At 35.0% G+C, this 21886-nt stretch overlaps 2 protein-coding genes across 2 annotated transcripts; one reads left to right on the top strand and one right to left on the bottom strand.

Annotated features, from left to right (window-relative positions):
* The first annotated feature begins 14973 nt into the window (after positions 1-14973).
* LOC110621205 (GDP-mannose 3,5-epimerase 2) lies at positions 14974-18283 on the top strand. The gene is made up of 7 exons (XM_021765372.2): positions 14974-15231; positions 16159-16575; positions 16694-16787; positions 16889-17018; positions 17140-17272; positions 17519-17726; positions 17864-18283. The coding sequence occupies exons 2-7, from the start codon at positions 16166-16168 to the stop codon at positions 18017-18019; spliced, it is 1131 nt and encodes a 376-aa protein (XP_021621064.1). The 5' UTR covers positions 14974-15231; positions 16159-16165; the 3' UTR covers positions 18020-18283.
* Positions 18284-19034: 751 nt separating this feature from the next.
* LOC110620392 lies at positions 19035-21864 on the bottom strand. The gene is made up of 4 exons (XM_021764110.2): positions 20728-21864; positions 20431-20625; positions 20083-20264; positions 19035-19494 (listed from the first exon to the last, which is right to left on the bottom strand). The coding sequence occupies exons 1-4, from the start codon at positions 21014-21016 to the stop codon at positions 19180-19182; spliced, it is 981 nt and encodes a 326-aa protein (XP_021619802.1). The 5' UTR covers positions 21017-21864; the 3' UTR covers positions 19035-19179.
* Between the last annotated feature and the right edge of the window lie 22 nt (positions 21865-21886).

Here is a 21886-nt window from a genome sequence, read left to right as displayed (position 1 = left end):
TTGATTATAGACAGTTGAATAAGGTAACTATAAAGAATAAATATCCACTGCCTAGAATAGATGATTTGTTTGATCAGTTAAAAGGGGCCAGCATTTTCTCTAAGATAGATTTGAGATCGGGCTACCATCAGTTGAGAGTTAAAGGAGCAGATGTTCTTAAGACTGCATTCAGGACACGATATGGACATTATGAGTTTCTGGTTATGCCATTTGGGTTAACAAATGCACCTGCATCATTCATGGATCTAATGAACCGTATCTTCCATCCATATTTAGACCAGTTTGTTGTGGTATTCATTGATGATATACTGGTATACTCTAAAACTAGAGAAGACCATGACAGGCATCTGAGGATAGTATTGCAGACTCTGAGGGAACAGCAACTTTATGCTAAGCTTAGTAAATGTGATTTTTGGCTCAATGAAGTAACATTTTTGGGACATGTTGTATCAGCAGAGGGAATCAGGGTAGATCCACAAAAGATTAAAGCTGTTTTGGAATGGAAGCCACCAAAGAATGTTGCAGAGGTCAGAAGTTTCTTGGGTCTAGCTGGGTACTACAGACGGTTTGTGAAAGGGTTTTCACTTATAGCAGCTCCATTGACTAAGTTGCTACATAAGGATGTTAAGTATGTTTGGGATGATAGATGTCAGGCAAGCTTTGACAGATTGAAGACTATGCTCACTGAAGCACCTGTACTTACACAACCTGTTTCTGGCAAGGAATTTGTGATATATAGTGATGCTTCTCACAATGGACTTGGATGCGTTTTGATGCAAGAAGGTAAAGTGATTGCCTATGCTTCTAGACAACTGAAGCCACATGAGAAGAACTATCCGACTCATGATCTAGAGCTGGCTGCCATAGTTTTTGCACTAAAGATATGGAGACATTACTTATATGGTGAGAAATGTTACATCTATACAGATCACAAAAGTCTGAAATACTTGCCCACACAGAAAGAGCTAAACCTGAGACAGAGAAGATGGCTAGAGTTACTGAAAGATTATGATTGCATTATAGATTATCAGCCAGGCAAAGCTAATTTGGTAGCAGATGCACTCAGCAGGAAATCCTTATTTGCATTAAGAGCAATGAATGCGCGGTTGGCTATAGCAGATGATGGAGCTATCATAGCAGAATTGAAAATTAGATCCAGCCTACTGCAACAAATTAAAGAAGCACAGAAAGAAGATACAGAGATAGCCTTATGGGCTAGACAAGTACAAGAGGGGAAGAAGCAGAAGCATGTGATAAGTGATGATGGTTACTTGTACTATGGTAATAGAGTATGTGTACCTAACATTGGAGAGCTGAAACAGAGTATTCTTACAGAGGCACACAACAGTCCATATGTTATGCATCCAGGTAGCACTAAGATGTATCAAGATCTAAAGATGCACTATTGGTGGCCAGGTATGAAAAGAGATATAGTTGAATTTGTAACAAAATGTTTGACATGTCAACGGGTAAAAGCAGAACATCAGGTTCCATCAGGATTATTGCAGCCTATCGCTATACCAGAATGGAAATGGGATAGAATTACCATGGATTTTGTGACAGGATTGCCACTCACACCAAGGAAGAAAGATGCCATATGGGTAATAGTTGACAAGTTAACTAAATCAGCGCATTTCTTGCCAATCAGAATGGATTATACATTAGAAAAGTATGCAGAATTGTACATTAATGAAATTGTGAGATTGCATGGTGTCCCTATCTCTATCATATCAGACAGAGATCCAAGATTCACATCCAGATTCTGGGAAAAACTACATGAAGCTTTAGGGACAAGATTGAATTTTAGTACAGCTTTTCATCCTCAGACAGATGGCCAGTCAGAGAGAGTGATTCAAGTTTTGGAAGATATGCTCAGAAGTTGTGTAATTGAATTTGAAGGAAGCTGGGAAAGATATCTCCCACTAGTGGAATTTGCTTACAACAACAGTTATCAGGCTAGTATTAAGATGGCCCCTTATGAAGCATTGTACGGCAGAAAATGTAGAACCCCATTGTGCTGGACAGAACTCAGTGAAGCTAAACTTGTAGGTCCAGAGTTGATAAGACAGACTGAGGAGAAAGTGAAGATTATCAAAGAAAGATTGAAAGCTGCAACAGATAGGCAAAAATCTTATGCAGATTTGAAAAGAAAAGATATAGAATTTGTTGTTGGGGATAAAGTGTTTTTGAAAGTTTCTCCGTGGAAGAAAGTGCTAAGATTTGGCAAGAAAGGTAAGTTAAGCCCTCGGTTTATTGGTCCATATGAAATAATTGAGCGTGTGGGTCCAGTAGCCTACAGGCTAGCTTTACCTCCAGAGTTAGACAGAATACACAATGTCTTCCATGTATCCATGTTAAGAAGATACAGATCTGACCCTTCACATGTCATTCCAGCGGAAACCATTGATGTACAACCTGATTTAACTTATGAAGAAGAACCAGTGAAAATTTTAGCAAGGGAAATGAAAGAGTTAAGAAATAAGAAGATTCCCTTAGTTAAAGTATTGTGGAGAAATCACAACGCAGAAGAAGCTACATGGGAGAGTGAAGAAGTGATGAAGCAACAATATCCACAGCTATTCAAAGCAGGTAAAATTTCGAGGATGAAATTTCTTAAGAGGGGAAGAGTTGTAACATCCTCAAACCCATAGCTAGAGCAGTGACATCATTAGGTATGAGTTAGACTATTTCATTACTAGAGTAAGTGGCATTAGGGGAGGTGCTAGCTTAACTCTAGGCTACTAATAACTGAATCATAGAAATCTCAAATAAAGAAACGGACATATCCAGAAATGAAGTAGACTGTGTGATTAGCAAGTCGGGAACGAGTCACTTTCGGGAGGTGCTTAGGGTTTCCCGACGTGCTTGCTTGAGGTGCTTGCTTAATCCGTCATGCTTGCTTAAGTGAAAAGGACTTCTAAAGGCTAAATGTATAGTTTAGTAGGTCAATCTATGAATATTGAAAGTTTGAAAACTAAATTGAACCATGGTAAAGAGTTTAGTAGGTCAAAGTGTAAATATGGAAAGTTAAAACATAAAATTCATATTTACCTTTCCATGTGTCACCTAACTAAGGAAAGGAGAAATGACCATGCAAAATGAAAAGGGTTGTCATCTTCTTTCTTCCTCCAAATTGCCGTAGGTCACCCATTATCAAAGAAAAAGAATTTGTTTTGTCTTTCTCCCACCAAAGCCAAGCCAAAACTTCACCAAATCAACTTCTTCCTTTAACCAACATTCATCCTAAGACCAAGAGCTAAAGGAACAGCCATATAGGGAAAGAATTGAAGAAGAAAAGTTTAGGGTTCCATATACACCAAGCTTGAAAATCAAAGGTAAGCTTAGAAAGGTGTAGGAAATAGCATCTTTTCATTTATTCATGCATGAATTTAAATTATAAAGCTTTAATTTATAGTTTATTCAATCCTTTCCTAAGATATAAATTGACCTAGGTGAAGGAACATCAAAGGGAAAGGAGATAGCTAGAGAGTAGAAGAGGAAAAGAAAGAGGAATTCAAGAAAGGTTTGGTGTTTGTATCATTTTCTGTTTTCCTATGATTCTGCCATGAATAAGTGAAATTAGGGGTTGATTTTGCTTGCTGGAAATGTTGCTTTGATTGTATAAATATGTTATATGAATGCTAAAATGATGTTTGAGAGGCTTAGAGTAAAGAAATTTAATATCAGAGCTAAAAGTGCAAAGCTGGCAGAATAGGTTGTAACAGGGCAGCTTGTGTTGACATCCTTATAACTTATTTTGTATTTATTGAAATTAGGCCTAAGATATACCAAATGAAAGCTGAGACAAAGATCTAAAACTTTTATGAATTGACTAAATTCTGAATCTGTAGGTAACATGATGAAAATTTGAAGTGAACCTAAAATGGACACAGAGTTAGTGCATCCGGAACAGTGTGTATTGATTACACCATAACTAATTTTGTACTCAGTGAAATTTGTTAATACTAGTTCCAAATGAATCCTAAAACATATACCTAAAACTTTTTAGAAAACACCTAAGCTTGAATATGTATGAAAATGCCTGATTTTGATATGTTTTGTGGTACTATAAACAAGTACCAATACTGGACTGATTAAGACCTTATTGAGCAGTTTGTAAAGAAAAATTCATAACTTAAGCTAGGATGATCAGATTTGCATGAACCATATCTTGTTGGAAAGATAAGACATAAATATACATTTTTTATGTAGAACCTGAAGTCAAATTGTAACTCTAAACTGCTTGAAAAGTGTATGCAATATATGGCAGAATGTAGTTTTCTCTATTGAAATGCTAAGTCAATAAAGTTTTGCACTATTTGCCATGAGTTTTCCATATTGTAAACCTTGGCATATGATATATGTACTTTGGAAAAAGAAATCAAATAGCTTCAAATGACATGCATTTACATTGATACATTGAGTTAATGATACTTGGCCCTGGTAAACGTAATAGGAGTCGAGGTTAGCTTAAGGGTATGGCATGCCATATAAACATACAGAGTTCGCAGTACTGCTACCGCTACAGGATCTATATTTGAGGTTACTTATCAGGTACCTCATAAGCATGGCCACAGAGCCCTGCTATCACAGTTTTGGCCTCTGAGCCTACCGTTCGGCACTCAGTGCCTACCGTTATAACTCCTTATCTACCTAGTCGATCCTACTATGTGTTTATAAGGGCTAAGATCTTAATTAAGATTGATACTTGATTTTGTGAACTTATTGGTGAATGTTAACATGTTTGTATCTACTAGCTTGTAATTGTTTACTTGATTATCTATATAAGTGAACTTGTTTGCTTTATCTTGTTATTTGTTTTCTATCACCCACTGAGCATTAGCTCAGCGTGTTGGTTCTTACCTCACGCAGGTTGTAGATAAAGTAGATACGCGGAGTTCATCAGAGGTCTACATCAGATATCAAGGCCATTATCATAGCTGGTAGTTTTGAGTCTCTGAGTCATAGTACAGTTATATTTTGGCATGTACATATTTAATAGAGTGAGTTGTAAAGGTTATGTAATCAAGGAATAGTAAGATATCAAATGACAGTTGTTAGTGTAATTATAAGTGTGATTTTCATATGTATTACAGGTTAAAGTGCTAATGAAACAGAGGAAATTCTGCCAAAAATTTTGGTTTAAAAATATCACATTTGTTTTAATCACTTGATGAAATTTACATGCATTAAAAAAAAAAAAAAACTTGGTATTTACAGATAAAAGAAATTGTTTAGTCTTGATATGCCTAAATAGGTATAGTTTGTGACAGACCTTGTTCTATCTACACTTGATAGGATAAGGGGTGTTACAATTAAACTGTTTAAATTTGAACTTAATTCATATTAATAATGATAGTCTCATCTTCCTCTTGCTCTACAATAGATCTGGTTTTCTTCTTGCTCTATCATATAGGTCCATCGTATAGGTCCATCATATGGGTCTTTTAATATTCAATTTGATAAAATGACCTGCAAAATAAGGAAAGATGGTCAAGGGTCTACTGGGAATGCCCCCGGTGGAGACCATTCGACATTAAAGTCAGGTTCATGAACTAGTATAGTATCGATAGGCAAGAGTTGCAGAGAAAAATAAAAATATGGAGCTGAGGAAGAAGCCCGAAGAAGAAGACCCCCTAAAGAAGATCCCTTCTACTTTTTTACCTACTCCTGACGTCTTTCGCCTCCCTGCTATTGTGCTACCTGTCTATGTCACTCAGGCCCGTACGTACGGACGTGTCAGACCCCTCTCCATGCCAGGCAGCCATTTAATTTTCCCAGTGCATGTGCGGGCAGGGCTGCGAAGTGACTGGACCAGCTCCTCTCCCTCACATCACATCACTGGACTGGGCTTCTTCCTACTGGGTTTGGGCTCACAGATAACCCATCCGACTTGGCGTGTTTAGGTCGAGACTTGAGATGCTGAGTTGGTCAGCTTAAGGAGGGCTTGATGGGCTTTGGGCCATTGTTCTCATCTTGGGCCCGGCCTCGCCCAGGGTAGAGGAAGTCCGGCGGTCATCAATTGCCCCTTTACCTCCTCGGCAGTTATTACATGAGTGGCGAGGGAGTAAATCCCTAGACTTCATTTATGACCGCGTGGCCCGAGAACAGCTATTGTCAAAAGCGTCATTTCCTTGCCTTTTTATTTCTGTCTCTTTACTTTGATGTTTGAATGTATGGCGATCTGGAAATGCGTATTTGATGATGAATGATATTTCACCTTGGCTTGTACCTCATTATTATTTTTTACTCAGACTGTCTTCTGACTTTATCAATTTTACTTAATTGATGGACCAGTCTATCTCTACTGGGACTTTACTAGTTGAACTGACCCGGGCTAAGAGCTCGGCGTTTGGCTAAGCTTCTGACTTGCAAGTTTTTCTTATTTTCATGAGGGCAATTCTATTTTTGGTTGTGAGCTCGGATATATAATACCTAGATGAATGTCTTATTTGCATAAGTGCCCCACATTAAACGATTTTAAATTTTGTTTTTGTTACGAGCTCGGACATCTTGTCCCTCTGGATGTAACCTTCTGGTGGTCAGTGCGATCTGAGCTATATGCTCCACTGGGATAGAGAGCTTGGCCTTTTGTCGTTTTCCTCTTCCTGGGTCATCTTTGCTAAGTGTTTGTTTATTGTGGGTTAATCCGAGCTGTGAGCACGACCCTTCGCTTTCGTTTATCCTTTTATGCGTTCTTGCATTTGCAGGCCTTTTCATATAGGGAGCTCGGCTCTCTGGTATATCTTCTATAATTAGCTTTATTCAGCTTGGTTGTTTACTTGTCGGGAGTCCGTCCGTACTGCGAATTAAGGAGCTCGGATTTTTGTTCTTTGCTTAGGCTTTTATGCCTATAGCCTGTGATGCTGCCTGAGCTACGAGCTCAGGAGTTTGGAATTTCACTTTGTTCACTTTGGTGCCCCGAGCTCTTTTGTGAAGTTAAACTTAATTTCTTGCTTTCTAGTCGAGCCTTATACGAGCTATGTTTCAGTCTGACTGATTGTTTGTTCGGCTTTAACTTTTCTTTTATAGGCTTATAGCCTTGCTGGTACAGACATAAGTCCCCTCCAAGCTTCTGGAGAGATGGACCCTAGATTGAAGAGGTCAGATTATCTGTTTTGGACTTGACCATACTGCGGTTCGAATCTTTTGTATCCTAATGAGTAAGGGCTTTCTACTGTCCCATCCGATCATTCAGAATGGTTTATTCGGCCTTTTACGTTGCTCCTATCTCCTTGATTCTTTATTTGAGCATTTGGTTCTCCGGTATGTCTCAGTTAGTTGAATTTTTTGCCCCCGAGTGTTTTATGGGCCGTTTACACTCGAGCATTTTGCGAGCTCTTTGCTGCTTAGACCTCTCTCTAGGCTAGCTGAGCTGGTTTAGTGCCAGCGGTCAATTCTTGAGGTCGGTGCCTCTTATGATTTCCTCCGGTCCTTTGTTTGGTTCTCTATCTTGGTATGCATTTTGCTTAGAATTCGTCTCGCCTTAATTTGGTCTGCCTATTAGCTTTACCAGTACTGAGCTCATTTTCTTGAAATCGTCATGGCGCTTTGGCGCTTTAGCGCCGTGAGCTTGCATTGGCCTTTAGTAGGTCGCATTGCTACATGATACGGGTGTTGGGGCGCCTTAGTTTAATTTCGTTATATGCTAGATATTTTGCAAGATCGAGGTCTTATTAGCCTATAATCCGAGCTCTTTCGAGAGGTTGAATTCAGATTTTTTATTTCTGTTCCAGCACCCTCTTGAGGTCAATATGGCGCTTTGGCGCTTTTGGTTGTTGTGTAAGGTCAAAGTTTCTTTACCTTATGACCCGAGCTCCTTTGGGAGGTCGGAATTTAACTTTTCATTTATGGTCCAGTGCCCCAATCTTTTATGTGAGATCGGAGTTGTGTTCTTATGAGTTGTTTTTGCGTGTTGTCATCATATGTCGTTGTTTCCTGTGAGCATATAGTATTTTTTTAATAAAAGGCAAAAGAATAGTTCCCTTCATCCTCTCAGCTTGGCTTTGTGGTGCTGGCGGTCATTTTTCGAGACCAGTCACCTATCTCATTGAGGGCTTACTCAAGATTCAGGCTCTTAGGCCTTACTGTCACTTCCAGGCTCTTTAACCTTGCATGGGATTCAAGCTCATTGGCCTTACTGTCGCTTCGTCATCTCAGCCGGTTTTGTAGTGCCAGGGGTCATTTTCCAAGGCCCGTCACCTACCTCAGTGAGGTCTTGCACAAGATTTAGGCTCTTAGGCCTTACTGTCGCTTCGTCATCTCAGCCGGTTTTGTGGTGCTGGGGGTCATTTTCGGAGGTTGGTCACCTACCTCACTGAGGTCTTGTGCAAGATTCAGGCTCTTAGGCCTTACTATCGCTTCCAGGCTCTCTAGCCTTGCATGGGATTCAGGCTCATTGGCCTTACTGTCGCTTCGTCATCTCAGCCGATTTTGTAGTGCCGAGGGTCATTTTCCGAGTTCGGTCACCTACCTCACTGAGGTCTTCACTTAGGATTCAGAATTTTTTCTGCAAAATAAGAGCTTGCACAGAGTGTATATAACGAGAATGCTCGTTGTTAATTCAATAATATTCATCAATAAATAATATGTCGTACATATCACTTAGTTTCATATTTCAGATGAATATAAATATTAGCTCTAACTAACAATATTAACTCATGTAATTTAGAGATTCAATAAATAATATTTTGCATGTGTAAATTTCTCTAATATTTTTCAATCTATAAAATACATTATCTTTTTTTTAGGAACGTCTGTGCTAACATTAATAATAAAATTGTCATGACAATACTTGAATTTTAATGTTATGTAAACAATTATCAAGATATCTAAACTCAGAAAAGTATACTTTAATTAAATTTAGCATTATTATTTACATGCAAAACATATCTTTTAATAATCTATGAAATCCTTTGTGTTCAATAATAAGTAATAAAAAATAATTGCCAGTAACTAAAGACAGTCTTGAAATTCTAAAGCAAAATAATAAGTATACACAGCAAAAGGCAATTTTGAACGGTTAAAGTCTTTTCACCTTAGCTCTTCTGCCGATCTATTTTTCATCATTTGTTGCGCAGTCCGACCTCACCTATTTGTTGTCCAGTCAGAGAGTTGTCCAATCTACTCAACCTGCTTCATTTTTTCTCGTAGATCCTTCTTTTATTTTATTTTATTTTTTATTTATTAATTTTCTCTCTAATTTACTAACTTGGGACCCTATAGCCGACCTGCCCATCTAACCTTTATAACATATATACGGCCGACCTCACAATTTCAACAAATATATACATCACTTATTATTTATTTATTTCTATAGAAAATATTAAAATTTTATACCCATAGATAAGTATTTCGATATGAAATTTCACTTCACCAGATTTCAAAGAAAAAGTTAGTAATAATAAAATTCAATAAATATTAAAATAAACTATCTGAAAAACTATCAAAATATTCATGAACATAATGAATATTTCTTTTCAGCTGGGTTATTGTAAACCTCCAGCTTCCTTTTTGTATAAACTTTCATACCTCCATGTGGATCTTAATGGGTGAATTTAGAAACTTTAGAGATAGTAAAAATCTCTTTCGTTCCCACAGACGGCGCCACTTGATAGTCTCATCTTCCTCTTGCTCTACAATAGATCAGGTTTTCTTCTTGCTCCATCATATAGGTCCATCATATGGGTCTCTCAATGTTCGATTTGATGAAAGGACCTACAAAATAAGGAAAGATGGTCAGGGGTCTACCGGGAATGCCCCCGGTGGAGATCCTCCGACGTTCAAGTCAGGTTCATAAATTAGTGTAGTATCGATAGGCAAGAGTTGGAGAGAAAAATAAAAATATGGAGCTGAGGAAGAAGCCCGAAGAAGAAGACCCCCTAAAGAAGATCTCCTCTCCTTTTTTACCTGCCCCTGACGTCTCCTGCCTCCCTGCTATTGTGCTACCTGTCTATGTCACTCAGGTCCGTACGTACGGACGTGTCAGACCCCTCTCCATGTCAGGCGGCCATTTAATTTTCTCGGCGCGCGTGCGGGCAGGGATGCGAAGTGACTGGACCAGCTCCTCTCCCTCACATCACATCACCGGACTAAGCTTCTTCCTGCTAGGTTTGGGCTCGCGGGTAACCCACCCGGCCCGGCGTGTCTGGGTCGAGACCTGAGATGCTGAGTTGGTCAGCCTAAGGAGGGCTTGATGGGTTTTGGACTATTGTTCTCCTCTTGGGTCCAGTCTCGCCTAGGGTAGAGGAAACTCGACGGTCATCAAATAATATCTGAATTTTTTTTAAATTTAATTAAAAATTAATATCAATCATTAGAGTATGTTTCAAATCTGATTATTATTATCCAAATAAATTTTAAACTCGTTTAGTTTTATATATTTTAATTAATAATTTATATAAAAAATATTTTGTTATTAATAATTTTCATTTAAAAAACATTTAAATTTTAATTTTTAAATAAAAGCATATAAAAAATTTTATAAATATTATTATAATTTATATATATTTTTATATTAAATTAATTATTTATATAAACAGATTCAGATAATAAGTAACTATGAATAAAATTTAATTGAATTTGAATTCATCGTGAATATTATTTTTCAAATTCAAATCTAATCCAAATCCGTCTTATTAAAATTTAGTGTCCTCGAAAAATATCTAACGCGTTACTCTTTCTAAGAAGAACCGTTTGAAAACTGGTGTTTAGATAGCTGTCTGGTTGCTCACGTTCTTCTGGGTTTGGGTTCAGCCTCTGTTGTATGGTGAGTTGTTGCTTTAGAGAGCCCTGATTCATCATCAACGTTGGATCATTCCATGGCATTGATGATAAATTACCAAAATGAGAGGGAGAAATTGTGAGAAGAATCGGTTTCCAGCCTCCAGATTCTGAAACCGGCCCAATTTTCCCAACAACAAAAATTTAACAATGCCAATGCAGAGCCTCGTAAAGCAACACAATTTTTTTTACGTTTGTGCCACTATGTCGGTATCTCTATTGCTTTTGCGTTAGTTGTAACTAACAATTAAAGAAATCAGAAAATTAATGCACATTCTTTATTATAAAATTAATGCACATTCTTTTTTTAAAATATAATATAACAATAAACCAAACGTAACGTTTTGAATTTTTCTTCCATTTTCTGACTTTTTTATTCTAAAATTAAAACAAGCACAGTATTGATATTTGAATAACGATGACATTGATGTAACTAAATATAATAAAATATTTGTATTGAGTGAGACTGCCTTAGCTCCCTCAACATACAAATTTGGACATGGAATCTATTTAAACCCGAGCAAAAGATAACGAAATTCAGTGCATGCATATTTATATTTATATGATTTATCTGATTATATTCTCTAATTTTTCAAACTGTTTTTTACCCTTACGTTTATTTATTTATTTTTAAATATGTACATTATCTAAATTTCAACAACAAAGAAGATATTAATTAATTTATTGAAATTAGAATAATTTATAACTGTCGGGTTTTGGATATGCTAAAACGATGCAATGCAGCAGCTTCCTCGTAATTTCCGATTTCCAGCCAAAGACTACTGCAGCTTCACCGAACTGCTGAAGCCCCTTTGTCCGTTTGATAAAACGTCAATTTTGTGTAACTTTAAAAAAAAAAAAAAACAAAAAACCATTATTATACACATTGTGATTAAGAATATAAATGTTTGTATTTAGTAGGGATCAATTGCAAAATAATGAGCTGGGAAAATAGAATTTTGTGTGTATGAAAAAAATTAATCTCAATTTCTCCTACTTTCCTCTATATATCTCTTCTCTCTTATCTTTTAACGATGTGTCTTCATCGTTTAGGGTCGTAAGTATGTACTTCTCATTTTTTTTATATTTAGATGGCTATTTAATTATTTCCTATAGAAGCATGTAGTCCTGCTGACCCATCCAATCAAGTAAGTCGGGTTTCGACATCTCGGATCATGACTCTAGTACAGTGTGCTGAGTAGTCATGAGACTCTGACCCGCCCTTCTCTCATGGGCTTAGTAAGGATTGAAGTGTTTAAAATCCAACTGTTATCAAGGGCACCAAATCAGCCCGACTTACTGCAACTATGGGCGTAATTGTGTGTTAAAGGGCCAACATATGTAATGCGCTCTGATAGGTTTTGAGTCCGACTTTTCTGTAAGAGTTCAACCAGGATTCGAGTGCCAATGGTCCAGCATCATCACATAATAAAAATTAAGTGATGAATTTAGTATATAATTAAAAAGTTTCAAAAAAAATCAATTAAAAAAACTTACAATGAGTAAAATTATTTAATATTGCAAATCAACCAAGTACACAGTAAATATAAAAGAATTCCCTTTTTTTTCACTATTATTTTAAGCCATTGCAACACTATTTAGTTTAAATTAAAATAATTAATTAAATTAAATTAATTTCAAAATTTAATTATTTCGATTCGATTATGATAAAAAATATTAAATTTGAATTAAATTGATTAATTAGTAATATTATATTATTTTAATAATATAGAAATTAAATTATAATTGATATTAAAATATTTGAATTAAATTTTAAAATATTAAAAATAAAATATAAAATAAAAAATATTAAAAAGTGTAACCAATTAAATTTAATTAAATCGATTTAATTTAAATTAGTTTCCAACTTTAAATTTAGAATAAAAGAAAACACATAAATCTTAATAAAAAAAATTTAAAAATTGAGATAATAAATTCAAGAAAAATAATTCCAACTATTATAAAAAAATAATAAAAGTGAAAATTATGGACGGTTACCATGCCACTAATGGGTATCCAAAGATAATGAAACAAAAGAAAATAGAGTAAACAATATGTGGAATGAGGAAAATTTAAAATATTTGAGAGATTAATTAATAAATTTTTTAAAATTATAAAAATTAAATAATAAAATATTTAGTAATAAAAATAATAAAAATATTAATTAATAAATTTTTTAAAATATTAAAAATTATTTAAATGTATATTTTAAAATTGAAAGATTAATTAGTAAATTTTTTTATATTTTTATATGTTACGAAACTCTTATATTAGTTGATTTCGTATTAATTTTTCATTAGATTTGATTGAGTTAGATAAAGCGTATGAGTTTTGCTTCTGGTAGTGAAGAAATTATTACATAAAAAATAAAAAATTTATATTACTATTTAAAATTTAGAATTTACATTGTTATATTTACTTTATATTTAAAAAATTATTTCAATTAAATTTTAAAAAAATTCTCATTTGAAAATGAATTTCTCTAACTGAAGCCATCACATCCATTTTTCAATAATAATACAACGTGGCACTTAATTTAGTACCCAAAATTTAGCCATTGAGACAAGTAATGTAAGTTAATTAACACGTGCTGCCTAACTTACAGCTGTATCAAGAGTCAGTTTTGCGTAAACAATACTTCAATTATTATTTTTACATATAATAAGATAAAGATTTATATTTTTTAGAATTTAAACCAACCTTTATATTCTTCACAAAATCACTAAAAAATATTGTTGTATATATAAATATTTATTAGAGATAAAATATTTTCATTCATGAGCATTTAAATTTAGGAATATAAAATTATTTTAAAATCTAAACTCATTCAAAAAACACATTGATTTAAATATTGATAAATTTGATTTTCCTCCTGCTCCATTTGATAGATCTGACCTTTTTTTTTTTTGTCCATCATATGGATCTATCATATGAGTCCCTCAATACTTAATTCGAAGAAAAAATATGCAAAATGAAGAAAAATGATGAGGGGTCTACTCGGTGGAGACTCTCCGACGTTCAAGTCAGGTTTATGAAGTAGTGTAGTATGGATAAACAAGGATCGTAGAGAGAAAAATAAAGAAAAATAGAGTTCAGAAAGAAAAAGAAAGAGAAGAGCCCTTTCCGTCTTCCGTGATGTATATCTGCCTCTCTGCTACAATGCTAGCTGTTTCTATCACTCAGCTCCGTACGTACGAATGTGTCAGAACTCCTCTTCATGCCAGACGGCCATTTAATTTCTATGGCACGCCTGCGGGTTGAGCTGTGAAGTGATTGGACCAACTCCTCTCCCTCACATCACATTATCGGACTTGACTTCTTCCTGCTGGGTCTGGATTCGTGGATAAACCATCCGGCCCGACTTATCTGGATCGAGGCCTGAAATGCTGAGGATTTAATGGGTTTTGGGCCATTGTTCTCCTTTTTTGCCCAGTCTCGTCAAAGATAAAAAAAGTTCGGTGGTTATCAAATATTTTATTAACCGCTATCAATAAATAATAAAAAATATTATAATCAATAAATAAATTTCAACTCCATATTTTTTTAAAATTTACAGCGAAAACAAATCATAATATTGTTCCTAACTTGAAGAACACATTATCATTTAAAAAAAATCAGTATATTTTTTTAATTAACAAAAATTGTATTATTAATAAAATAAACTATGTGATATAATCATAAAAAATATAAATATATGGTAATGTTGCTATATGATAAAACTAAAAGTGTCATTATTGTCAACAACTCCAATCTAAACTTATTAAAAGATTTGGTTAATCTTTCATATATTTTTTTAATTAAATTTATATTGTTTAAGATATTGAATAACTTGATAATTATTTCAATCATAATTTTTTAATTATTATTTATATTGAAAACTCGCAACCATTGAAAGTGAAAGGGGTAGGTGTGAATTTGTTTATAAAATAATACAGAGAAAAATTTATTATTTAATTTTATATATCACACCCACTTAATTTTAAAAATATATTAAATTAATTAATTTTTTAATTTCATAAAAATTTTATTAATTTTATATTTTTTATAATATTTTATAAATTTTTTAAAATAATGAAAATATTTTCAAATATTTTTTAAAGTTAAGAATTAATTAATAAATTTTTGAATAATAAATATTCTTAATAAATAGGATTTTATATCCTCTCTCTTTTCCTCTCTGTCATTCATGGAAGTGAAATTAAAGATTATATTCAGCCAGAAAAATGAAAAAAAGATAAAATAGAAATTAGTGGCCCTTCTCCCAGTCTCTTACTCTGTTTCATTCTGTATCCAACCTGCCTTTACTCTATATATGGCATGAGAGTTATGGCCTTCTGAATCACACCCTCTCTCACTCTCTATTTGAGCATCTCTTCGCTTCTTCCCCTTCTAACATTTTCTCCTTCTCTTTTGTAAAAGTTTCAAAAACAGAATTTTGAGGCTTCACAGGTAAAATTCTCAACTGGGTTTTGCTCTTCTGTTCATTCACTCTTGGGATTTGTACACCTTTTCTCTTTCTTGGTTTCTTGTTTCCTTTTTATGTGTTTTAGGGTTAGGGATGGAACATGGACTTTGCTTTCACGTCTGTGGATCCTCTGTTTATGGAGATTCCTTAGTTTTTTTTTTTTAAATGATTTTCTCCATAAACATGCATTAGTTTTTTCGTTGGCGATATGAATGTAAAATCTTACCCTTCATACACATTTTCTCTATTTTTTTAGTTTTGGAGCTAAATCTTGTGTTATTGATAAAATTGATGACCATGGTTGTTTCTTGTTGTTTCTTTGTTTTATGCATTTTTATTGATAATTTTTGGGAGTGTTTTCTTTTTTTATTTTCAGAGATAACACCCTTTATTGCTTACCCTTTTCCTTTTCACTTGGTTAAAGTGGTTTTATAATTTTCGTTTATATTCACATACTTCTTCATGGATTAGGATTGTTTGGCTAGAATTGCTTCCTTCTCTTGCAGTAGGTCTTGTATTGAGCTCTCTGCATTTTCTGTAAATTTTCTCCTTAGTAGATTCTACAGACTTCCACAGCGGCCTATTGATGGGTTGTGGTTTAGAAGCTTGAAATTAAATTGTAAAAAAAGTAAAAACGGCTATCCGTTGCATGAGATTTTCACATTCCTTTGTAATTATCATATCAGCAGTTATGTCGGCTAGTGTTTTACTTAGTTTTTTCTTTTGAGGAATCAATGACAGCTGCATGAATTAAGGGCATAATGTTCTTTTAATTGGTATTTATTTGTTTAGGATCTCATGTTGTGAATGCTTAGTTCAAAATTCTTTGATTCTCTGTTAAAACATTAACACAGCGGTGATATTATATGCTTCATCTTGGATTTTATATTTTAAATATTTGCCTGATACAGTATCAGTATGGGAAGCACTGAGGGAACCAACTATGGGGCTTTTACCTATGAGAATCTTGAGAGGGAACCTTACTGGCCATCTGAGAAGCTCCGAATTTCCATTACTGGGGCTGGTGGTTTTATTGCCTCCCACATTGCTCGCCGTTTGAAGAGTGAGGGCCATTACATTATTGCTTCTGATTGGAAGAAGAATGAGCACATGACAGAAGATATGTTCTGCCACGAATTCCATCTGGTGGATCTAAGGGTCATGGATAATTGCTTGAAGGTGACAAAGGATGTAGACCATGTGTTTAACCTTGCTGCTGATATGGGTGGGATGGGCTTCATCCAGTCCAACCACTCTGTCATTATGTATAACAACACAATGATCAGCTTCAACATGCTTGAGGCTGCTAGGATCAGTGGAGTTAAGAGGTTAGTTGTTGAGTGTAAGATTATATATTTGTCTTGACTGGATCAAAATCCCTATCTAAATTGGTAGTTGGGCATTCCTATTATATGTTTCCATAGTCTGATTTCTTTGTTTCTGCAGGTTTTTCTATGCCTCTAGTGCTTGTATTTACCCTGAATTTAAGCAGCTGGATACAAATGTGAGCTTGAAGGAATCTGATGCCTGGCCTGCAGAGGTTGGTTATGCTCTTAATGGTTAACAACCATCCAACATGCTTATTTATCAAATGATAAATAATTGAATTATCAATGGGTTTCTTTTCAACTTGTACTCTAGCCTCAAGATGCATATGGCTTAGAGAAACTTGCTACAGAGGAGTTGTGCAAGCACTACACAAAGGACTTTGGAATCGAATGTCGTATTGGAAGGTTCCATAACATTTACGGTCCCTTTGGAACTTGGAAAGGTTAGCCCTTTATTTCTGTAATTGGTTGCACATGCATATCATGCCTTTGCATCTTAAATTATAAGTATTTTGTGGCTTTACTGACTATACTAATTTTGTTGTTTTCTTGCATGTATAACAGGTGGCAGAGAGAAGGCACCTGCTGCTTTTTGCAGAAAGGCTATCACTTCCATCGACAAGTTTGAGATGTGGGGAGATGGACTTCAAACTCGATCCTTCACCTTTATTGATGAATGTGTGGAAGGTGTGCTGAGGTAGAAATTCATGTTCTTTTATGTAGTCTATATGATTGAGACTTGCAAATTCTTTTTCAGATTTTTGCAAAAATGTGAATACAAATCTGTTCATGTACAGAGGACTGGAATAGATAAGAATAGTCATCTGATAAAGAAGTTTATTAACATGTATAATTCATTCACTAACATGTATAATTTTCGTAGAACAATCTTAAATTATATTTTCCCCGCTGATGTTCATCCTAAATATTCCTCCATTGTTAGATTGACCAAGTCGGATTTCCGAGAGCCAGTAAACATTGGAAGTGATGAAATGGTTAGCATGAATGAGATGGCTGATATTGTTCTCAGCTTTGAGAACAAGAAGCTCCCTATCCATCACATTCCTGGCCCAGAAGGTGTACGGGGCCGTAACTCGGACAACACTCTGATCAAAGAGAAGCTTGGTTGGGCTCCCACAATGAAGCTGAAGGTACCTAGATGACAAGATCTGATGTTGATTGCATTTTGAATGCAAGTGACAATTGCAGACACTCCATTTTTTTGTAGCTTGTATATTTTGTACTTGCCCGCTGTACCGATAATGAGTCAACATATGCTATTTTGCAGGATGGCCTGAGAATTACATACTTCTGGATTAAGGAACAGATTGAGAAAGAGAAGGCTCAAGGTATAGATTTGTCCATTTACGGATCATCTAAAGTGGTGGGAACTCAAGCACCAGTTCAACTGGGTTCACTTCGGGCTGCTGATGGCAAAGAATGAAGTAGTTGAAGTTACAATGCCCGTCCAGTTGTGAATAAGAAGCTGAAATTTTCTATATGATATGGTTATGGATATGCAGTATTGCACTTGTAAGTTGTCTATGGTTGTGGAGCAGTAGGGTGGTATTTGAGTAAGCTCCCATCATTAGCTTAAATTATTCGGTTCTTAGTTTGTCTCAGGTTGCTACATTTCAGCGAAGTTGTCATTCTCTCATTTCATCAAATGTCTTGCTTTTGCTTTGGCAATAGTTGGCTAAATTCTATCGCTCATGTTGAATATTGTGATACCAAAGAGCAAAGCCTCGCAGCTATTAGTGGAATTGTTGGGAAGGCAGCTGCAATTCTGCGAATAAAATCCTCCGATTTGAGAAATTTGAAAATGGGAATTGAAACGGTTCAATTCAAATCGATCTGATCCAAATAATTTTTAAACTCACTTTTCACTTGATTTAAAATGATTAATTTAAATTTTAAATTCATTGAATTTAAAATAATTAATTTAAATTATAAGTGAATTAAAATAATTAATTTAAATTATTTAATAGAATAGTCAAGTTTTAATCTAAATTACAAGTGAATTAAAATAATTAATTTAAATTATTTAGTAGAATTATTTAGTAGTTTCGTATTTTGAAATTATCGTATTTTACCGATTAATTAAAATTTCACTTAATTGGATATAATTTTTTAACAAGATCAAATTGAATTGGATATAATTATTTAAATTCTTGGGTATTGTGGATATCATCGTAATATAACTGCTTAACTAAGATCGGATTTTTAAGTACTGTCAGCGACTCCACCTCGCCCTTTCCTCGTAGGTCCACTAACTCTGCACAATTTGATGGTTCTAATATCAATTGAAACAGCTCTGTCCAAACTAACCGAAATAACTTTTAGACCCACTTTTCACTTAATTCAAAATAGTTAATCCAGATTATTTAGTAGTTTCATCTTCCCTGTTATATACAATTCAATTCGAAATTACCGTAATTCACCGATGTAGAACGATTTTTCACAGGTAACGCAACTGAATCGAATATAATTGTTAAACTAGGCCGGACTATCGGTACTTCGCAACTGAAACCAAGATATATCACTAATATTACAATGCATACTCATGTATATATGTGTATATATCAACTTGCTAGTTGCCAGCCCTCAATTGTCAAGATCACAGTAGATGGGATTGGCCTCGAGCTGCTCTGCAAACTTCTCAAGAATTTCCTTTACGAGTTCCCTGAATACCTCCTCTGATTCTGCAGCACATTTCCCACTCTGTACATCGGCAAATACTGCATCATAAAGAAGGACCACTGCTTCGTTGGCTTCTGATGGTGGCAAGCCCAACTCTTTCCCATTTGCCTCCAGGAAACGCCTTATTATTTCTGTATTGTTTTGGTAATCCTTCTTGCTCCTCTTTTCCTGCAATATCTTCTCTGCGACATCGTTCAGCTGCTTTTCATCAGTCAAAAGCTGCAATTCATTATTTAGAGTATCAGAAATTACACGATACAACAAACAATATATTGTGTAAATAAAGTATTTTCTACACAGTGCTTGTGCCCTTGGGATAAAATTCAGAATAATGTGATCCTATTTTCTTATAGGACATTGACAATGTTTGAATCACCAGATTACTTGTGGTGCTCATTTTTCCAAAATATTTGCTATTGACCAAACTGAACAACTTATCTGGCCAAAGATCCAAGTAGCTGAATCAGATTATGCTTTAATCATACTGAAAACCAAATTCATTACATATATTGCTACCTCCAGCATATCCAAAAATGTCGTGAAAATCTTACACTATTAACAAAATTCTGAAACAATATCAAATTCAGAACATTCCCCAGTTGACACACTTCTGAATTTGTCACAACAAATAGAGGTGAAGAGAGAAGGAGCAAAAATGGAACGATAATTCATTATCAGATCAAACAAACACTGAAAGAATGAAAGTAGATCAATCACAATAGAATTAACATTGATAAAGAGAGTGTATGTTGCAAACCAACATCTGGGGAACGTTAACAGGAGGACAAGGTACCAACAATGGACTACCTTTCTTATCTTGCAACCATTGACAATCTCAGTGTTATGGATAACAGCAACAGGTTTTTGAGCCAAAGTTTCTGCAATTTCTTGTAGAATAGGCTGAAGTAACTCAGCAAATTGTAATTGGCCCAATTCTACTTCTCCCTCTGCTCCATGCTTCTTTAAGATGTCATTTAGCAGAGGAAATTCTGTTCAATCACACGCCACATACGTCAAGTTTTCATGAAGTTGAAGAACAATTCTTAGCAAATATGCAATATAAAGCAGCAAACCAATGCAAAAGCTAAACCTTCAAGAAGACAGACACCAAAATCACATAACAATTAACAAAAATGAAAAGGCAAGCAAGCCAACCTTCAAAAGGAGGGACACCCATTTCAACTCCCATGTGAACAAGCGCATTTCTCATCTCAGCCTTGGTGATCTTTCCCTTGTCCTCTATATCCAAATCAGTGAATATATTCTCCGCTAACATTGCAAAATCGTCTTCATCCTCCAAAAACAGCCGCAGGGTATTCCCATCCAAAATCGAAACCACTAACGGATTATCTACAGATAATAATTGGAAAACAGAAACACATACAATTGTCAAAAGGAAATGTAAATAAAGCAAGAGATATAGATATGTAGACAAGTGAAAATATATTGCACCTTTTAGTTCATCAGCTATGGCAGTGAGATAGTCGTTGAGCTTTGACGTTGCTGCTTCTTTGGTGAGTTCGGAACGCCGGAAACTGACATCATCATAGACGTTGACACGTCGGAGAGCGCTGGACTTGAGACATTGAGGCAGTGAGAGGCCGAAAAGGGAGTCAGAGGATATGGAATCAGCGAAATCGAGTAGTTTAGCTCCAGTGAGAGTGACGTCGGAAACCGGCAAGCTCACCTGGAGCGATCTGAGCTGGGTTCCGTCTAGGACAGTCATGCCACCCTCAGACATTTTTTTTTTTTCTGACCGAGTTTGGAAACGAAGACTTTGGTTTGGAGAAGACAACCGACTCTTAAATTAATAATAATAATAAAAAAAAAAAAACTAATCGGTAGGTATTTTTGTAAACAGTAAAGAAAACAATTTTTTTTATTCGAAAGTTATAATTTCATATAGAAGCCATCAAAATGGAAAAAGATGGTGTGCAAACTCTATCTGAAGAGATGGATTATATCTGAAAAAAGTATTTTTGAAAAACATCTGAATTAAATTATGAGTAGCACTATTTGCCTCGCTCCTAACAGAATTTAAAGATACATGAATAGAATCACTAGCTAAAAGAAGAGAATCCTAGACAATGTCAATAATGACAAGAGGCATTGAATTCCCCTTATATCCATGGAAGACAATTGAAGAGTTCCCTTTGATAATAACCTCTCAAGCCAAACACAAAGGAAAGGCCTCACCAAGCACAAAGGAGAGTGAAGCAGAAAATAAAGATGATAATAGAAGAAGAAAATTTCCACCTTGTGGTACTTGTGGGAAGACAATTACACTGAAGATATATGTTGAAAAAAGACTCAATGTAATATTTGCAAGAAGAAAGGTCACATTGAAAGATGTTGCAAAGCAAAGCAAAATCAATCTCAGCAACAGTCTTCTCAACAAGCCAATTTCAGTGAAGATCAAGAAGCTGAAGAGTTTTTATTTGTTGTATCCCAAGTGTGCGAGTCAAAAAAAAATATGTTTGGAATATTGATAGTGGTGGTACAAATCATATGGCCAACATGTAAGTTTTTTCAGCTTATTGGCTGAGTGTATCCAAACAGCAATAGCCAGTGGACAGCCAAAGAATAAATGAAAAATAATTTCTCTTTCTCC

Source organism: Manihot esculenta, chromosome 8 (assembly GCF_001659605.2).
Source record: "Manihot esculenta cultivar AM560-2 chromosome 8, M.esculenta_v8, whole genome shotgun sequence".
In the NCBI taxonomy this organism is placed as follows: domain Eukaryota; kingdom Viridiplantae; phylum Streptophyta; class Magnoliopsida; order Malpighiales; family Euphorbiaceae; genus Manihot; species Manihot esculenta.
Note: the sequence above shows the minus strand (reverse complement) of the source record. Positions and strands in the feature narration are given on the sequence as shown.

Coding starts and splice junctions, on each gene's coding strand:
- LOC110621205 (XM_021765372.2), top strand. CDS start 16,166: ATGGGAAGCACTGAGGGAACCAACTATGGGGCTTTTACCTATGAGAAT. Junction 16,576..16,693: donor AGGATCAGTGGAGTTAAGAG/GTTAGTTGTTGA, acceptor TTGTTTCTGCAG/GTTTTTCTATGCCTCTAGTG. Junction 16,788..16,888: donor CTGATGCCTGGCCTGCAGAG/GTTGGTTATGCT, acceptor CTTGTACTCTAG/CCTCAAGATGCATATGGCTT.
- LOC110620392 (XM_021764110.2), bottom strand. CDS start 21,016: ATGTCTGAGGGTGGCATGACTGTCCTAGACGGAACCCAGCTCAGATCG. Junction 20,626..20,727: donor CATAGCTGATGAACTAAAAG/GTGCAATATATT, acceptor TATTATCTGTAG/ATAATCCGTTAGTGGTTTCG. Junction 20,265..20,430: donor GGGTGTCCCTCCTTTTGAAG/GTTGGCTTGCTT, acceptor GTGATTGAACAG/AATTTCCTCTGCTAAATGAC.